This window comes from Neophocaena asiaeorientalis, unplaced genomic scaffold (assembly GCF_003031525.2).
Source record: "Neophocaena asiaeorientalis asiaeorientalis breed wild unplaced genomic scaffold, Neophocaena_asiaeorientalis_V1.1 scaffold204, whole genome shotgun sequence".
Lineage (NCBI taxonomy): Eukaryota > Metazoa > Chordata > Mammalia > Artiodactyla > Phocoenidae > Neophocaena > Neophocaena asiaeorientalis.
This window is the reverse complement of record NW_020173922.1, coordinates 10,824,860-10,845,331: the sequence shown is the minus strand read 5'-3', so window position 1 is coordinate 10,845,331 and position 20,472 is coordinate 10,824,860. Positions and strand designations below refer to the sequence as shown.

General features: G+C 36.1%; 1 protein-coding gene across 5 annotated transcripts in view; it reads right to left on the bottom strand.

Annotated features, from left to right (window-relative positions):
- The window catches only part of TCERG1 (transcription elongation regulator 1), a 60,132-nt gene that overhangs the window by 20,235 nt on the left and 19,425 nt on the right, over positions 1–20,472 (bottom strand). For all 5 annotated transcript variants that reach the window (XR_003004081.1, XM_024752305.1, XM_024752309.1 and 2 more), the window contains 8 exons: positions 18,893–19,093; positions 18,056–18,168; positions 16,843–16,931; positions 6,332–6,492; positions 5,213–5,269; positions 4,783–4,849; positions 2,154–2,289; positions 1,247–1,336 (listed from right to left, as the gene is read on the bottom strand). Coding sequence is in view for 4 of the 5 variants with exons in the window: in XM_024752305.1 (XP_024608073.1) it covers positions 1,247–1,336; positions 2,154–2,289; positions 4,783–4,849; positions 5,213–5,269; positions 6,332–6,492; positions 16,843–16,931; positions 18,056–18,168; positions 18,893–19,093 (914 nt within the window). In the remaining variant the exon portion in view is untranslated. The remainder of the gene's footprint in view (positions 1–1,246; positions 1,337–2,153; positions 2,290–4,782; positions 4,850–5,212; positions 5,270–6,331; positions 6,493–16,842; positions 16,932–18,055; positions 18,169–18,892; positions 19,094–20,472) is intronic.

The following is a 20,472-nucleotide window of genomic DNA, read 5'->3' as shown; positions in this document are numbered from 1 at the left end:
TTAGACCTACATGCATAATGGTACAAACTGTGCAGAGAATTATTACAACCATTAAACTATAAATATGGAAGATGGACACTACCTCTAGCAAATGAAATCGTGTAGCTCAACAGCACTATAGCAAGTGGTTCGACATACTCACCATTTTACAGAAATGACTGTCAGGGTGGTCCAGGTAATTCAGGAATTATATAAGTTGGAAGTGTGCAAGACTTTAGAGGAAGCAGCAATCACTATGAGATGGTATGTGTCACTGAATCATCGTGGAAATAAATGGCAGCTCAGTAACAAGTTAACTCTAGTTCTTATAATTCGTATTAGTTCAGTAGAGACCTTGAAGCGTCCATTATTACTCTAAGTTTACGATGAAAAGACATTTTAACAGTTGCCACTTAATAGATGTGGACTTTGTGTGGGTAGCATGTGTGAGATAAAAACACGCTGAGTCTTGTCTATCTACAATACAGACACATATATGTATATGTATATTAGCACTTAACAGTTGGGAAGGGTCAAGTATTCAACAATGGGCCTATCAGCTGGAAATGATTGGAGGTAGGTTTTATTCCTTTTTACTCATCTGTATTTTGCTATTTTTCTACACTAAATTTGCATCATTTGACCAGTAAAAACTAAGTTAATAGATGCATGTGAAATGACCCTGAAACCTTGGTATAACATCAGTATGTATGAAGCATAAGGACAAAATGTGCATGAGGCAAAGCCATGTCCACAATGGCAAAAGAATCCAAGTATTTCTGAGGCAGAAATGTCCACACAAAGGATCACTATGTTCTAAGGTATGAAACTGTTCTTAAAGTACTATGTTAGAAAAATAAAGGATCGTACTTTATCCCTTATAATTTAAAAATTATACTGGAGACTTCCCTGGTGGCGCAGTGGTTAAGAATCTGCCTGCCAATGCAGGGGACACGGGTTTGAGCCCTGGTCCGGGAAGATCCCACATGCCACGGAGCACCGAGGCCCATGCACCACAACTACTGAGCCTGTGCTCTAGAGCCCACGTGCCACAACTACTGAGCCCACGTGCCACAACTAGTGAAGCCTGCGTGCCTAGAGCCCGTGCTCCACAACAAGAGAAGCCACCACAATGAGAAGCTGGTGCACCACAACAAAGACCCAAAACAGCCATAAATATATAAATAAATTTATATTAATTAATTAATTTAAAAAACTGTGCTGGCAAGGGGTATACATTACTTAAATACTGTTATTTTCCTTTTACCTGTTTTCTCTCTTTTGGATTAAGCAATAAGTACCGAGGATCAAAAACTATCTTGTGTAACTCCTTCTCCCATGTTGAAAAAGCAGACACCTTTAAAATAAAAAAATGTATTGCCTCATAATTAAGTTGGCTCTAAAAACAGAAAGGTCATATAATTTTGCTTGAAATCTACAGGACATCTGCTTAAAAAGGACACATAATAAAAGCCATACTGCCGTTTCCATCACTAATAAATGACAAGCAGTGGGAGGCTAGCAATAGCACACTTCCACACTAATTGGCTCTGAACATTTCTATATTATACAGAAATAACAAACACTTAATTACTCATTAAAATAACCACTACTGTGTGACATTTTAAAAATCAGTACATCAGAAAAAGCCTTGAAGATCTGCATTTTGATTTCCCAAGCTTGCTCCAACCTTGTGAACAATGTTGGGATTTAAAGTTGAACAATTTTACTTACTCAAATGAATCTGTGAATATAAACAAGAGGTTGAAATCCCTTCTCAATTAAGCTTCATTAACAGTAATATCATAAAGTACCAGTTCTCCTTTAACCAAAAGCCATTCTGTAGATATTAAAAGAATCACATATACCTTACCTATTCCGTGTAGTCCGCCATTCTGTAATGTTAATATTCGTCTTATATTACTCACCAAAATTTAATGACCCAATAAATGTTAAATGTTATTTGTACTTAAAAGGACAGTAAAATGGCATCTAGTTAAACATGATATCATTAGCCAGGAAAAAGGCTGTTTGAAAGAGTACAGTGATTTGACAGGCTTCCCTTATCCGCCCCCCACAACATGAGCACTAACCTTAGATTTGACCTTTTAGCAAGACATATTTATATTACTTATACAAAACAGAAATATCTCCCCCAAAGATTGTTTTCTGACCCCTCTCTCTAGCAGCATGTCCTTGAACTGCTTCATTCGGGCCTCCAGAGGGACAATGGCCCTTTCTCGGGCAGCTTTAATTTCAGCTTCCATGGCAGCTTCTTTCTCTGAATCAATGTCTTTATTATCGTCTCTCCTATAAAAAAGAAAACATAGGCATCAACTGACAAAATATTAATAAGGAATCTTATTAAAATCTTAAGATCACTGGAATATCCAAGACTCACTACTGAGCAGCATATTTTTGGCAAAAAATTATATTGAGGGTTTCAAATAAACTCTAAGGGATAAGCAACTTTCACTAAAATAATAAAGTTACAATGAGCTTCTAATGATGTTACAGTGGCTGCATTGTTAGGAATGAAAAATACCTTTAATGTGCTGTCTCTCCCTGACACTAGCTGATACACAAAATGAACTACCTTACTTAAAAACAAAAAACTTATCTAATATTGCATTAAAACTCTATGTGTTAGAATCAAACAGCACAGAATATAATTTTTAGTTCTTGAAATGGTATAGGAAAAACAGTATTTTCCAAAATGTTTTACATTATAAATGCATACAATTTTTAATCTAATAAAAATTGGTATAAGTCTTAGTAATCTCAAATATTTATTTTGAAAATAAAATGAAAATATCTGCAAACCTGGCCAAGTGGATATGTGAGATATATACCTTACCTACCTGACATTTTTTTTACTCACTTTCTGGGTGATAAGATGAGATTTAAGTTGAAGGACAGGTCCCAGAGAGCAACATAGGCCCCGGAGTAGTTAGGTGGAATTAGAACTGTTCATCAAGGACTAAACTACTTCTTGTTTCTCCAAAAATGCACCTCAGGGCTAAGGGCAACCCTGCTGCTGTACGGTACTCAAGTGAGATTGTAAACATGAAATTGAGTCAACTCTCAAACCTCTGCCCTATGAAGAAGCACCATTCATGTGAATAATCAAAAAAAGTAATTCAGTAACGTTCAGGTGTGTTTAAGCAGATCTTCCTTCTTAAATTCGATCTGCTAAGTATAAAAATAAAATTGGTTCATATTTCCTGCATAAACTTGAGAGAATTAGGAAAACAGAACATCAGGAAATTCAAAAGCATGCTATATAGGAAAATGAAGGTAGCCCAGGAGATGATTGGAACTAATAAGGCCAGCCCACAAATACAGTGAGAGGTAACTGGCAATTTAGGGAATGAATCAAAAATAGAAGATATAGTCCGTGACCTGCAGGAACTTAGCGAGATAGTCTGTGACCTAAGATATGCACAAAACAAACAGGTAAAAGCAATTTGCCAAACAATATACCCTCTTATAATAATTCATTTAAAAACTATTTAAATAAAGAGTTAAAAGACATCCAAGAAATACAACTAATGAAAACAAATAACCTTTATAGAATTATACTAAATGAAAATGTCACAATACAAACTATCACTATCTATCTCAATAAAAGAAATAAAGAAAAACTAAGCCAGGAAAAATAGGCTTTTAGCTTTGTACCTAAATAGAGAAGCTCGGGCAATCCACATAAAGGACTTCTTTGACATTCTCCTGATAAAAGCAGTTAAAAACCTTACAGAGTTGTCTATAAGAACAAACAATTAAAAACAACCTAAAAGTTTAACATTGTAGGAACATCCAAAATTATGGTACATAAACAGAATGAATACAGTCATTTATAATAATTAAGAAAACAAACATCTTATTCTACATTTTTTAAAAAAAGAACACAAATTCAGTTGATTACAACCAATAAAAATACTTATACATTTGGACAAGAACTAAAAAAGTCAACTGTAAAAATTCAAACAGCTGTTGTTACTGTGGTCAATCATGAGTGACTCTTTAATATCTTACTTTCTTTAACATTGTTGCCAATAAAGAAAATTTTTTAAAAAAGAACCACCCTTGACAGGGGTTGTCTTACTGATTTCTTTGCCGTAATTTGGCTGCATTCAATCTGTCCTTTTCAGATAAGGACTATGATAAACCAGTCCATAGTAACGTCTTCAAACTTTCCTTTTTGCTGCTAAATAATGGTCCCATGCCTCCCCGGCCCATACACAAACACCTTCTACCCCACCCTTTCACCCCCCATAGTTAGTAACATTCATTTTACCAAGCACTGGTCAAGCTAATACTTCCACTTATACCACTCTCTTTCTCTCGGAGCACTTTCTAATAAGCTGATAGGTTCCCTCCAAGTAATGACCACGGACACAAGGACTAGTGAAGTGACCAGTATATAAAAAGAGAGAGAAATCTTGGTTTACATTTATCAGATTTTTGGAATGGTGTCTGTTGGGGTCTACATTAAGGAGGTAACATTTTTATAAAATTCAGGCATAATGAATGTCTGAAAATAATTTATCAACTCCTAAAATGTCATTTGACTTCATAATACATATTTAAATAACCAAATCTTTTGCACATCTAGCAACAGAAGGGACACCATTTCTACATCCTGAAGCAAAGCTTTTTAATAACAGGCCTAAAGAGAGCAATCGTGACTTCTATCTCCTAACACACACATTACCTGTCCCAATCATGAACTGACTGCGCCTAATCACAGCTTTTAAAAGGTAAAAATCTACCTAAATTACATAAACAGCAAGTATTACTTACTTCCGTTTTTTGGCTTTAACAGGTTCATCTTCATTCATTTCTTCCATTAATTCTTGTTCTTCTTTAACTATAAGAAAATTTAATTAAACTATCAGAATAAAAATAAGCAAGCAGGGGCTTCCCTGGTGGCGCAGTGGTTGAGAGTCCACCTGCCGATGCAGGGGACACGGGTTCGTGCCCTGGTCCAGGAGGATCCCATATGCTACGGAGCGGCTGGGCCCGTGAGCCATGGCCGCTGAGCCTGTGTGTCCAGAGCCTGTGCTCCACAACAGGAGAGGCCACAGCAGTGAGAGGCCCGCGTACCGCAAAAAATAAGATAAAGTAAGTAAGCAAAAATTTAAATATTTAGGTATGAATCCTTCCACTAACCACTACTGGAACACTGGTGTTAGCAGCATTTTTTTAAAGCTGCAACTTATAGTTCACTCACTTGCGCTCATAGAGAACTGCCACTTTTGGATGGACAGCATTGTCGGGGTTGGGTGCCCTGGCAAAAAAAAAACATTTCAAATATTATGAATAGTTATATGCACATGGTACACAATCTTTTCTTTTAAAAAATTACTGTTTATATATCTATCTCATAACACTTCTTTATAAAACATTAAACAAAGCATGATAATTCTAAACCTCCTCTATTCATCTTCCCTTTACATTAAATCTTTGATTCATTTTGAAATCTTTATTAACACATGTATTTATCAAATAAATGAATCAAATTCTTGTATCTTCTGCACCGGGTAGATGAAGTTTCACTAATTTGGAAATCACTAGTAAGCAGAAAATGTTAGTACCACGTATACATAATCTACGAAGATTTCTCTATTATTATTAAATGACATACCAGGATTTATTTCAATTGAATTATTAAATGATTCATTTATCATGCTTCTATACTACACAAGGGGGTTCTTTAAAAACACAACCATACCAATACAATGGCAAATTACCAATAAAACACATGCAATAAAAATATGTACAAATATTCCTATTTATTATATATCATATATACTGAAATGCTATCTGAACATAAAGTAGATTAAAAGATTATCCCTTAATAAGGTGCAGGAGTCTCCCTAGTCTCAGGAATAAGGCTTACCTTCCCTAAATATCATCAAGTTTAAAAGACCTTTGCATTTTTATTTTACAAAACTTTAGTAAACTTTATTTTAAAAATACTCTGTACAGTTTGATTATTTCAAAATATATATTACTAATCACAAAAGGTGCTAAAAGGCTCACTGAGGAGCATTTTAATAAGCATGGAGCAGGCATGAGCAGTACCTACATATCTTGGACTGACAACCCTGAAAAGGACAAGAAGTTAAAAATATATATATATAATATTTTACAAAACATAATTTTACCCAAATTCTCTATTTTTTAAATTACTGAACTCAACCTAGAAAAGCAGTCTATTTTCCATTTCTCAAATATTCCTTTTCTTATATTCCTTGAAAACAGAGAGGATTTCTAAATTGCCTCACACTTTCCATAAAAATATTAAAAGAATATTAAAATTAGAGGTAACTCCTAATTTAAAACTTACTTAGTTTCTTCACTTCTTCCATTCCTTTTTTATGAGGGGGCTCCTGAATAATTTTGTCAACATCCGCCCTTCCAATCAGATCATCAGGTCGGTCCCACATAGAAAGACGGGTGGTAGGATTATAAAAGAAGACCCTCTCATCACCAGTCCAAACAACACACCTATGAATTGATTCAAACATTATTTTCTTATGTTATGGAACATTATTTTATAGTTAGGTCTTTTACTACCATCCAACCAAAAGGGGAGGTGGTGGTGGGGAAGAACACACTCGTATTATTACTTATAGAGAGCAAAATATGATTTTTAGAACAGAACAGAGCTGACTGGCTATGGGTAAAATAGCAGCTCAACATGCTTATGGAGAAAACCAGGAAAAGCAAAGCAATTTGTTATCAGAATTTAGAGTGCTCAGGAACTTAAGTCTGGCACACTCAATTTTAACCTATCACAAAAGATGAATTTACTAGCAAAAAATAATGCTATTAAGCAGTTCTGAAGCTAAAGAACAGACCATGGCACCCTACGTATTACATAATACTTCTTAATTTTCTTACCAAACCAGATTACAAACTCAAATCAATCATTTATGAAGGCTTTAATATCTGACTATATCAAATATTAAAAAATAAAGAGAAGTCCCTATCGTGCTATGGCACTGTAGCCCACTACAGCCCACTGTTCCTATTAATTACAACTAGAAACTCAGCAACAACATAGAAAAAACAAGTACATGAGAACTCTATAAGGTTTTTTTAAAAAAACAGACATATGGAGTGAAAATTTAGAGAAGCAAGGGTATAAATTTCGCCTCCTCTCTCAAACCTCTGCCCTGAGGTGGCCCCTAGTTGCACAGTGATAGTAGCACAGGCAGCTAAAACTCTAAGAGAAACCAGGTCTTTATGACCAGATAATCAAAAGTTAATCCACAGCTGCCATCAAGGTGACCTAGATGTTGAAATTATCAAACAAAGCTTCTATTGTTGAAATATCAAAGACTTTACAGCAGCAGTTAGAAAAACAAAAACAAAGATAAGCAAAAACTTGAAATGAATGAAGACAGAAGTTCTCAGCAGAGAAACTGTGAAAAAAAAGAATGAAAAGTGTCTCAGAAACCTATGGGACTATATCAAAATGCCTAACAGGCACGTCTTTGGGATCCCAGAAGAAGAGACTATTGGGGCAGAAAAAATTTGAAGACAAAATGGCTCCCAAAAATCTCCAAATTTGGTAAAAGACATAAATACTAAGGAAGCTCAGTCAACCCCAAACAGGATAAACTTCCAGAAAATCATTTTTAGACACACATAATCAAACAGGTGAAAATCAAATAGAAAAATCCTTGATAGCAGCTAAGAAAAATATGGCACAAAACAAACAGGGAAACAAGTCCAATGATCGTGAATTAATTACCAGAAATCAGAGGCAAAAATACAGTAAAACAACATCCTTAAAGTTCTGGAAAAAGGAAATGCAAACCTAGAACTCCATATACAGCAAAAATATCCTTCAGGAACAAGGGAAAAGAAGACATTCCCCAATGAAGGGAAACTAAGAGATTTCATCTCCATCAGAATTGCCCTATAAGAAAGTTTTTCTGAAAGGAAATGATTCTTCAAAAAAAAAAAAAACCACCACCCCTGGATCTTTAGTAATGAAGGGAAAACAACAGAAATGGTAAATATCTAAGATATTTTTTCCTCTTAAGTTCTTCAAAATATGTATGAAAAATTACTCAAAACGAACCTATATGGTAGCAAGGTTTCCATCTTTTATGTGAAGCGGTACAATAATAACTCTAAGTAGGCTATAATGGTTAGGTATGCATACTGTAATCCCTAGAACAACAAAAGTTAATGCAAAGAGGTATCACCAGAAAGCCAACAGATAAATTATTAAATGGAATGTTGGAAAATGTTCAAATAATTCAAATGCAAGTAGTAAAAGGGGAACAGAGGAACAAAAATAAAGAAGACAGAAAAAATAATAGATCTAAATCCAACCAGAAGTTACATTCATGTGGTTGTTCTTTCTGTTTATTTTTCTCAGCCTTCTCAAATGTTTCTTCTTGTTCTTGACTATGTACCAAGCAGAGCCTGTTCACCTTTTTACTATTTCTAATGTGGCTTTAATTTCTGTTATTATATTGTTATTTCTGATTTCATATTTCTCTTTCATTTATTTCATGAATTGCATCAGAATTGACAGTGAATAAAAACACAAGACACTACTATAAGCTGTCTTAAGAGACAAAGTTTAAACATAAAATCATAGAAAGGGTGAAAGTAAATGGATGGAAAAAGATGCACACAACATTAAGGCAGGCATGGCTATTTTAATAACAGATGAAGACAAAGGGTATTATGAGATAAATAGGGTCATTTCATAATGATAAAAAAAAGACAATCAGGAACACATAACAACTGTAAAATGTATATAAGCCTATTTAGAGAGCTTAAAAATAGATGAGGGGCTTCCCTGGTGGCCCAGTGGTTGAGAGTTTGCCTGCCGATGTAGGGGACACGGGTTCGTGCCCCGGTGGGGGGGGATCCCAAAAAAAAAAAAAAAAAAAAAAAAAAAAAAAAAAAGATAGATGAAGAACGGACCAGTTAGAGAGGAATACACAATCCCACTATTATAAAAGATTAACAGAACTCTCTCTCAACAACTGACAGACAAACCAAACCCCAAAACTAAGAGTACTAAAGGCCATCTGAACAATAAAAAAAAAAAGAGTGAATTTTGAAGTATCAAAACCAAAGAAAATGCATTCTTTGACCACAATTAAATCACTAACAGTGAAATACCTAGAAAAACCCCAAATTAAGGAAATGAAATGACAGACTTCTAAATAATACATGAGTCAAAGACAAAATCAAAAAGTAAATTTCATAATAGTAAGAACTGAATGGTAACGAAAATACAACATATCAAAATCTGTAGACTGGTGCTGAAGTAGTGCTTAAAAGGAAACTATGTTAAGCTTTAAATGATTATATTAGAAAAGAACTAATACTAATGACCTAAGAGGACATCATAAGAAGCTAGGAAAAGCATAAAGTAAACCCAAAGTAATTACAAAAAAGGAAATAAGAGCGGGAAAAGGGGGGAGGGGCCCAACCACCCCAAAGCTGGTGGTCTTTACGAAAGACCACAAAATTGGCAAACCTCTGGTTTGACTGATCCAAAAAAAAGAACACGTCCCCACTATGTGGAAAGAAAAAGGCGTTATCACCACAGATCATAGACATTAAAGGATATTAAGAGAATAATTAAGAACAAAGACATTTAAAGGATATTAAGAGGGGACTTCCCTGATGGTCCAGTGGTAAAGAATCTGCCTTCCAATGCAGGGGACACAAGATGATCCCTGGTCGGGGAACTAAGATCCCACATGCCGCAGGGCAACTGAGCCTGCATGGTGCAACTACAGAGAGGAAACCTGCTAGCCACAACTAGAGAGAAGCCCATGTGCCACAAGGAAGACCCAATGCAGCCATAAGAAAAAATAAAGTATTTTTAAAAATAAAGGATATTAAGAGAATAATGAGAACAAATTCAACCTAGACAAAATAAGCAAATTTCTTGAAAAACTTACCAAAGCTGACAGAAGAAACAACAAAAATAACTGAATAGTCCTATAACTATTAAAGAAGTTTAATTTGTTATCAAAAACCTTCCCTCCCAAAAAAACTCTGATCCCAGATGGTTTACTTGTTAATTCTATAAAACCTTAAGGAAAAAGTACTATCATCTTACAAACTTTCAGTAAACAGAGGACTGGTAATCACCAATCACTACCCAACTCATTTTTATGAAACCAGCATAAGCCTAATACCAAAACCTAACAGAAACATTACAAAAGAAACTTACAGATCCATATCCCACAGGAGTATAGATGCAAAAATACTTAATCAAACATTAGGAAATCAAATCCAACAATATACTAAAAAGATTAATCTACCATGACAAGGTTTATTCCAGAAATGCAAAGCTAGTTTAACATTCAAAACTCAGTGTAATTCACCATATTAAAAGAATGAAGGAGAAAAACTCATTTCGAAAGATGCAGATTTATGATAAAAACAGTAGCAAATTAAAAAAGAAACCCTATAGCTAGTATTATATCTGATGTAAAAGACTGAATTTTCGGAATTCCCTGGTGGCGCAGTGGTTAAGAATCCGCCTGCCAATATGCAGGAGACACGGGTTTGAACCCTGGTCCGGGAAGATCCCACATGCCACGGAGCAACTAAGCCCGTGTGCCGCAACTACTGAGCCTGTGCTCTGGAGCTCGCGAGCCACAACTACTGAAGCCCGTGAGCCTACAGCCCATGCTCTGCAGCAAGAGAAGCCACCGCAATGAGAAGCACGTGCACCACAATGAAGAGTAGCCCCGCTCACCGCAACTAGAGAAAGCTCACGTGCAGCAACGAAGACCCAACACAGCCAAAAATAAATAAATTTATATTAAAATAAAATTTTAAAAAAGGTTGAATTTTCTCATTCTACATGGCGAATAAGGCAGGGATGTTCACCTCTTTTATTTAGCATTGCTCTGATATGATAGTCCTAGCAATAAGAAGAGAAAAATAAGTGACGTTAAAGATCAGAGAATAAGAAATAAATGAGCTCCCATCTGTGGGTGATACGATTATTTATGTAGAAAATCCCAGAGAATCTACAGAACAGTAATAAATGCATTTAGCAAGAGTCTAGTCTACAAAATTAATATATGAAACCATATCACATATAAATTTTATATTTTTATGAGGTCAAATTTATTTATCTTTTTATTTACAGCTTCTAGGTTGTGCCTTAGGAAGCACCCCATTCCTTCTCCAAAAATGCAACTACATGGTCCTAGTGTTTTTACAGTCCATCTGAATACATGAAAGATAACCACTTGTCCAAATTATCTTCCAAGTTCTGTCAATGAAGGAATGTACTATCAGTGTAAACTTAATTCCCTAATTTATTTTCTATTTCTTATAAGATGGGTAAGTGCTAACTCTAAGTTAAACGAATTGTTCAGCTAAGCAAGTATGCTATTTCATTTGGATAATCACACTTTATTAGTTTATTTTTTTTGATATCTTTAGATGTTGCTCTTCAAATTATTATTTCTTTAGAGATAAGAAGCTAAATGTAAAAAACATGAGGTTCCATGTTTTCCTTAACGATACTAGAATTCTTTTCCTGGTATTTCAGAGCATCAATCTGACTTTTTGTTGTTGTTTTAAGAATAAAGAGAGGTCAAAATTAAAAGCATTTTATATTTCCTAGATCAGTAAGCTTTAGTTTCTGGTTCTAAGAGAGTTTTTAATGTTTTGACAAAAATTTTTAAGGTCATTGAGAACTGTAACTTTTTCCATTGGCAGGCGGACGCTCAACCACTGCACCACCAGGGAAGCCCCTGCCATAAATTTTTTACAGTCCCGTACAAAGTGCAAATTGAGGGCTGCCTGTATTTGCCATGTTTTATTTGTCTGTAATCTGTGTTGGGTTTTAACTTATGAAAAATTTATCTTTGAACTTATAGTATTTAAACTTTTGTATTTACCTATAGTGGCACAGGGACTTTATTTTTATTTACATATACATTTATATCAATCAACTGCTGCTTTTCTAGGGTTTCTTTTGTTTCCATAGTTTTTTACCCCCAATATTATGAAAAAATTGAAACATACAGAAATATCGAAAGAATGTTTCTAGAGCAATGAACACTAGATACTGACCACCTAGATTTTACATTTAACATTTTATCATATATGCTTTATCACTTATCTATGCTTCCATCAATGCATCTGCCAGTCTTACTTTTCCTGATACATTAAAAAATGCAGATTATCAGTACACTTCACCCCAATCACTTTATCATGCGTATTATTAGCACAGGGTAGTTTTGCGACACAAGAATTCTTTGTCCATAGTGTTTCTATTAATGCTGAAATGTCCTGACAGCTTCTCACTCCACATTTACCGCTAATACCATTGGAGCTGTATTAGCACACCTAGGTATTCTGAAGCCAACATGAGTTAGTAGAATAGTACCTCCATCTCAAAGTAGTTATTGCTATTAATATGGATCAAACAGTGTTTCAGAAATTGGTATTGAAAATTTAGGCTTAGTTTTTTCCCAATAAAGTTAAACATCTAACAAGATTGCTTAAGTGTCTCAGGATGGTTCTAATGGAAATTCTTGAAGAGGACTCTGCACTGAATAATTGGATGAAAATGTATTACACTCACCCCCCCCAACTCCTGCCTTTAAATTAATTATAAAGAAAAATCAAAACTAGAAGTATTTTGTATTCCCTAGGATCAGTAAGCCCTAATTTTGGGTTGGATTCCATGACAAAAATAATTTCCACAAAAGATTTCACCTAGCAATAATGACTTTGATATCCATCTATATTGTTGAGTGCATCTATAGTTGTTCCTTTTTATTGCTGAGTAGCATGCCACAATTTGTTTATCCATACACCTGTTGATGCACATTTGGGGTGTTTCTAGTTTTCTATTTTTCCACTCCTAGATACCTGCTTATTTGTAATAGCCAAAAATTGGAAACAGCCCAAATAAATTACAAATAAAACTGTTACGAACATTCTTGTAAAAGTATAGACATATGTTTCTGTTTCTCTCGAATAAATAGAAGTGGAATGGCTGAATTATTTATTATATATTCTTCCTAGGAAACTGCCCAACTGCTTTGCAAAGTGGTCCTACCATTTTGAAATTCCCATCAGCAGTGTATGAGAGTTTCAGCTGCTCACCATCCTCTAAAACATTTGGCATGCCCAGTTTTCAAAACTTTTAGCCATTCTAATAGGTGTGGTTTTTTGTGGGTTTTTTTGCAGTACGCGGGCCTCTCACTGTTGTGGCCTCTCCCGTTGCGGAGCACAGGCTCTGGACGCGCAGGCTCAGCGGTCATAGCTCACAGGCCCAGCCGCTCCACGGCACGTGGGATCTTCCCAGACCGGGGCATGAACCCGTGTCCCCTGCATCGGCAGGTGGACTCTCAACCACTGCACCACGAGGGAAGCCCATAGGTGTGGTTTTAATTTACATTTCTCTGAGTACTAATGACAAGGAGCTTCCTTCACACGTACTGCTTGTAAAGTACATGTTCATGTCTTTTGACTACTTTTTTGTTGGATTGTTTTCCATATTATTGAGGTGTGCGAGTTCTTTATGTCAGAGTTAAAAGCAGTATACGTACAAAGCTCCCACATACCAATAAGAAAAAGACAAGTCCATAAAAAGATGAGCAAAAACTGCAAAGAGGCAATGCACAGCCAACAGACATAAAATAGGTTCAATTATACCAACATTCTGGAAACATACAAGATTTCTTTTCTTATCAGGATACTAAAGATTTAAAAGGAATATCCCTACACTGGTGAGAGTGAGAGAAAACTGGTACGCTCAGGCTGTTGCTGGGAATATTAACTGGTACACCCCCTTCTTCCCACAAAAAAAACCCTTTCTGAGGTCTATTTAGCAATATTCACCAAAATTTTAAATAGCTTTATCACTTGATTCAACAATTTCACTTCTAGAGATAAATCCAACAGAAATACTTGCATGTGTTCACAAAGAAATATGTATGTATAAAGGATGCCCTAAACAGCAACTTTCGTAATGCCAGGGCAAAACAAACAAACAAACGAACAAAAAAACACAAACAATACAAAAACAGAAGACCACCTAATCACCCATTTGTAGGCAAATTACCTATTTTCATACAACAGAAAACTATGTTATCACAAATAGATTTACATGTACTAAAACTGCAAAATGTCTAGGACATATTTACTAAAAAATTCAGAAATAATATACTTTCTAAAGACACTGTAATGTGAATGTATAACACACACACATCTCCACACACATGTGCATAAAACACAATATAGCAGAAGGTGCAGAAAGCATATGTACCACACTTTTACTAACGAGGAAGGGCTTGGTGACAGTGGAATTCTGTAATTTTTTACTTCATATAATTCCTTTATATTGTATGCTTTCTTTTGTATGCTTTCATCTAATATCATATCAGATCAATGAGAAAATAACAAAGTACAAGAATTATAGATATAAAGGGTGAGAGAAAAAGTAAGAGATTTAGCATAAGTACAAGATACTCAACAAGCAAGTTACAAATGTTCCAGAAAAGGGAAAAGAAACAGATGAAAAAAAGCATTACTTAGACAAATTCCAAAAGAAAATTTTAATAATCTGAGAAAAGACCCAAGTCTGAAAACTGCTAACGTCCACAAACTCCAGACTGGTAGGGTTTGGAGCTGGTTACCGGCTTTTCATGTACAATTCTCAGAGAAAGCACAATCTAGAAATACATTCTTTTTTTTTTTGCGGTATGCGGGCCTCTCACGGGCCTCTCACCATTGTGGCCTCTCCCATTGCGGAGCACAGGCTCCGGACGCGCAGGCTCAGCAGCCATGGCTCACGGGCCCAGCCACTCCGTGGCATGCGGGATCTTCCCGGACCGGGGCACGAACCCGTAATCCCCTGCATCAGCAGGCGGACTCTCAACCACTGCGCCACCAGGGAAGCCCAAGAAATGCATTCTTTTAAACAAATTGTTTTCGTAACTTTGATTCTAGAACTGGGTAAATATTTTGCACAATTATTTTTGAAAGGGAACCTGTGTACCAAGTTGGTAGAATAACTACATAAAAAACAACTATTCCAGGGCCTCCCTGGTGGTGCAGTGGTTGAGAGTCCGCCTGCCAATGCAGGGGATGCGGGTTCGTGCCCCGGTCCGGGAGGATTCCGCATGCCGCGGAGCGGCTGGGCCCGTGAGCCATGGCCGCTGAGCCTGCGCGTCCGGAGCCTGTGCTCCACAACGGGAGAGGCCACGGCAGTGAGAGGCCCGCGTACCACAAAAAACAAAAAAACAAAACAAAACAAAAAAAACTATTCCAAAATGCTTTTAAAACACAATGATTTGACTATACATCCCTAGAGTAATATACCCTAAACATAAAAATAACTGGAAAAAAAAAGCTTAAACTGTCTTCAGTAATCACACTGTTGGTGATAGTACTGGTCTTGCCTTACTTAGGCAAGCAAATGAATGAGAAAATGAGAAAAGCAAATGAATAATTATGTTGCTATCACTCAAAGATGGTTTTCAGAAGAAAAGGAGGTACTGAATTAAGATAGATGATGAGAGTCAGTAAAAATCTTGTAGTAGACTTGAACTGCAAGTAATGGTGTGAACTTAAGATGTATCTTTAAACGTATGTATCTTCCACCTCTGTCTACCAAAGAGGTCTAAAAATAATGACTAATTCAGTAGTAACAACTATCCCTAGATCCCACATGGTGTAAAAATGCCACTTCTCACAAAAAGAAACCAGGGCTCCTTGGAAAATGGCTGAATCTAGGTCTGAAATAGGAAATATATGAGATAAAGATCACACATGAATCCGGCACATCTCTGTAACTGCCTGCTAACTTGCAGGAAATTCAGGAATGGAGGATTCTATTAAAGAGTATCATGAGAATGCAATAAAATCCAGACTGTGGGACTCTATAGAACACACACATTTATTTTTTTCAATATAAAAACAAGGAGGAAAAAGCAAGGAAAACAAGTTGGAGGGGAATCTGTAGATTATAAAACTTAAGAAACAAGCCAACTCATTGCCATGTGTAGACTGTACGCAGATTAAATAAATTAGAATGGGAACAGGAGAGAAAGCCCTCATGTGGGGAGAGGAAGAAAAGGGAAAACCAAACATAAGAAAAGAAAAAAAATAGACTATTCAATGCTAAGATAAAAAGACATAATTTTACAAAGTTCTGTAAACATAATCACATATGAGAATATATACACAAAAGCAATTTTAAAACATTTTAAACAATAAAAAAGTAGATTCAGGATCTTAGTGGTTCAAATCTATAATTTTAAACAATAAATATTAATGGAGAGTTCCATGAAGGGAGGAAGACACTGCAGCAGTTGAATTTTGAGCACCCAAAATACAATGAACAAGAACCAAAAAATATTCAGTAGATAAAAACAGGTATTTGAGGACTTCCTTGGTGGCGCAGTGGTTAAGAATCCACCTGCCAATGCAGGGGACATGGGTTCGAGCCCTGGTCCGGGAAGATCCCACATGCCGCAGAGCAACTAAGCCCGTGCGTCACAACTACTGAGCCTGCGCTCTAGAGCCTGCAAGCCACAACTGCTGAGCCCATGTGCCACAACTACGGAAGCCCGCACGCCTAGAGCCTGTGCTCAGCAACAAGAGAAGCCACCGCAATTAGAGGCCCGCGCACTGCAGCGAAGAGTGGCCCCTGCTCACCACAACTAGAGAGAAAGCCCATGCACAGCAAAGAAGACCCAACGCAGCCAAAATAAATAAGCAAACAGGTATTTGACACATGCTTTTTTAAAGTACTTTTTCTTCCTATTGGATAATAATGTAATAATCAAGCATGGCAATCAATCAATCAAACAGCTTAAGTCAAGTACATACCATGGAGTACCAGGAATAGGAGTAGTAGCCACTGGTTTTGCCTTCTGGGCAGCCTTTTCTTCCTCAGTCATCTCCTCTTCTTTGGGCTCCTATGGGAAATGATATTACTCCCATTAAATTAATATTACAAAACTATACCTGAATACCCCACAAATACAAGAAAGATTGCAAATACCTTAAAGTACAACCAACATAAGGTGTGTTGCTAGCATACAGAGGAGAGACTCTGAGTCAGAATTTCTAAATAAGTTCTAAATCCTCGCCCCTGAGACAGAGCCGAATTGCACAACAGTAGACCCCATCAGCAGCAGGTCCTATCTTACAGACTCACTAACCATCTGTTTAAGAGTAGAAATAAGGAGAAGGGTATAGAAGATGACAGGAGACCACTTCATCTAAGGTTGTTTCTTTTTTCTGCAAAATTCCTTACTGATAAGACAAGACTACCATTGGTCCCTCATTGAATAAAAAAAGCTTCCAAAAAGCAGAGCTCTTTTAGTGCTGTACAGAGATTATTCCATGCCACGAGATGACAAATAAAATACAACGATCATTCTCCAATATGAAGTTGTATTTCTAATTATAACATGTACCAGTCTGTAAGTCAGGAGGGGACATCAGCTCTGGTCCAAGGTTCTTTCTTTCTAAGGGGGTCTTGGTTTAGTGTAAGAAGTAATTTAGTAAAACTTTCAAAGGAAAAACTGAATTAGAAATTTCAAAGAACCCTAAAATTGCAGAGGTCAGATTTACAGCAATTATCTAAAACTACAGCAAATGGGTTTCTCTGGTGGCACAGTGGTTAAGAATCCGCCTGCCACTGCAGGGGACTCAGGTTCGAGCCCTGGTCCGGGAAGATCTCACATGCCGCGGAGCAACTAAGCCCGTGTGCCACAACTACTGAGCCTGCGCTCTAGAGCCCACGAGCCACAACTACTGACCATGCATGCTGCAATTACTGAAGCCCGTGCACCTAGGGCCCGTGCTCCAGAACAATAGAAGCCACTGCAATGAGAAGCCTGCACACCGCAATGAAGAGTAGCTGCCACTTGCCTCAACTAGAGAAAGCCTGCGCACAGCAAAGAAGACCAAATGCAGCCAAAAATAAAATAAATTTGTAAAAAATAAAACTACAGCAAATGGATTTTCAGTTACAAGTAAACTGTACCCAACAATCAATGCTGGCTCCCAGGTAAACAGGTAATGGCCCCTTTACCTCTTTTATCTCCTTTATTGGCTCTTCTTTAGGATCCTCCTCCTCCGTTTCCATTGGCAGAGGTTCTTCAGAAGGTTCTTTAATTGGCTCTTTAATCTTCTCCTCTAATTTTTCTATTAAAAATTGAGATAACATCACACAGTGGTTCTGAAGTAACTTCTGATGAACTTTCAGAGACTAGGCAGTTAAGATATTCCATTTCTAGTTATTAACCACAAAAATAAAATGTTCTTCCTTGTAATATCATTGATTTGCATCTAATGTAATGTTCAACTTCAAATACCTTGCTATACCAATCAGGAAACTGTCAGTAGAAAAGAACTACTGATTTCAGAGGGACATAAAGTCTTTCAGGTCATTCATATATCATTTGTAGCAATCATTCATTTTGCTGAAAGCGATAACATACTAAAAAACAGAAACAGGGACTTGTGCAATAGAAAATTATGAGTCCTCTTCCTCCAAGATTCCAACAGCCTAAAGTTTTTCTTCAGAACACATACAATAAACACATTCCTTCCTGATCATTACTATCAATCTCAATAAGGATAACGATAATTATTCAGTAAAATAATTATGCAATTCCTGACCAGAGTAAAAAATATATATTAGTGTGTACATATAATTTAACTTCTCCAGATGGTAAAGTGATGGACAAACATGTAAGTAGAAGAACTGGCTTTTTAAATGAATACATATTTAACAATTCAGAGGAAATAAATAATCCAACACTATGTAACTAGAAAATCCCTTAAACGTTTTAAAAAAGGAATTAACTCAGAATTTCAAATAGCATTTCTATTTATACTATGTCCCACCAAGTCATTAAAACTATACCTTTTTCCTTTAGCTCTTGGGGTTTTTCCCAGGTTGATTCTAATGTTCTATTATTATAATAATATGTCTTCCCATCTGCTGTTTTATATTCAGTCCACTCAGAAACTGCTGTTGCTCCAGCTAAGGTAGCAGGTGAAGCTGCAATAGCAACCTGGGGGTGTATCATGGGTACAATAGGAGGGGCCATTCCTGGCAATACACCTAGAAGAAGAAGAATAAAAAAATTAGATCCAAGTATCAAATTGTGATATAAAACTTTGAAATATGAGCTAAATCTTTCTACTAAACATTAATAATGAATGAGCCAGTTGAAACAAAAAAAATCATATAAATTATGATTTAATTACTTAAATCTATATCCCTGGTTTACTTCTAATGCCTAAATTCAATTAGATTCAGAAATTGAACCCAAGAAGTACCTTAAGAACAGTCAGAAATTTGGGTCACACCTATAAGTGAAATCTTAATAAAATATAACATAATAAATTATAAAAATAATTGTACATTCTCTACTTATTAATAGAAATATATTTTTATAAAGAATTTCCTGGGCTTCCCTGGTGGCGCAGTGGTTAGGAATCCGCCTGCCAATGCAGGGGACACGGGTTCGATCCCTGGTCTGGGAGGACCCCACATGCTGAGGAGCAGCTGGGCCCATGCGCCGCAACTACTGAGCCCGTATGCCACAACTGCTGAGGCCCGTGTGCCTGGAGCCTGTGCTCCACAACGAAGGGCCCGCCACGGTGAGAAGCCCGTGCACTGCAGCGAAAGAGGGGCCCCCGCTCGTGCAACTAGAGAAAGCCTGTGCACAGCAACAAAGACCCAGCGCAGCCAAAAATAAATAAATAAAATTTATTTGAAAAAAAAAAGAATTTCCTCAAATTCTACTGAAATCAATGCAACAAGCACATTTACTAAGCATGTTTCCTGAGGCAAAATTGTTTTCTTGTTCTAAGGTACCTAAAAAGGATATGAATAAAATTCTATTTTAAGGTAAATGACTGAAAAAATAAATAAGTAAAAATAAAGTAAATGACTGAGTTTACTATCAAATCAACTTTAATATACTAAGTGATTAAGTGAAATATCCCTGTAAACTCTTTCAGTTTATTCTTTTCCGGAAAGAGAGCAATGTTTCTTTTTTTTTTTCTTTTAAAAGATAAGCCAAGATCTGTATTTTTCACCAGACAACTAAACAAGCTGGTATTATAAATAATCAAAAACGTGAATCAAAATTGAAAAAAAAAAAGAAACTCAAATCCTATACCAGAATTTAAGTTTCAGGTAGATAACTTCAGTAACTTTAAAATGCAAATTTATACTACACACACAAATATTCACACACATATACTCACTAGCATGCAAGCATAATCACATCACTTTACACATGGAAATGATTTTTTTATATTTAACTTAAAAACACACGTCAAAAAATAAAATTAAATGTTATGAATATGAGAATGAAGTTGTTTACACTTATTACAAAAATTAAGATATAAAGTGATTTGACCTTATTTGCTTTTGTGAACCAACGAAGCTAATACTACAGGCAATTGGGAAAATTAAGTGTTGGCCAAATA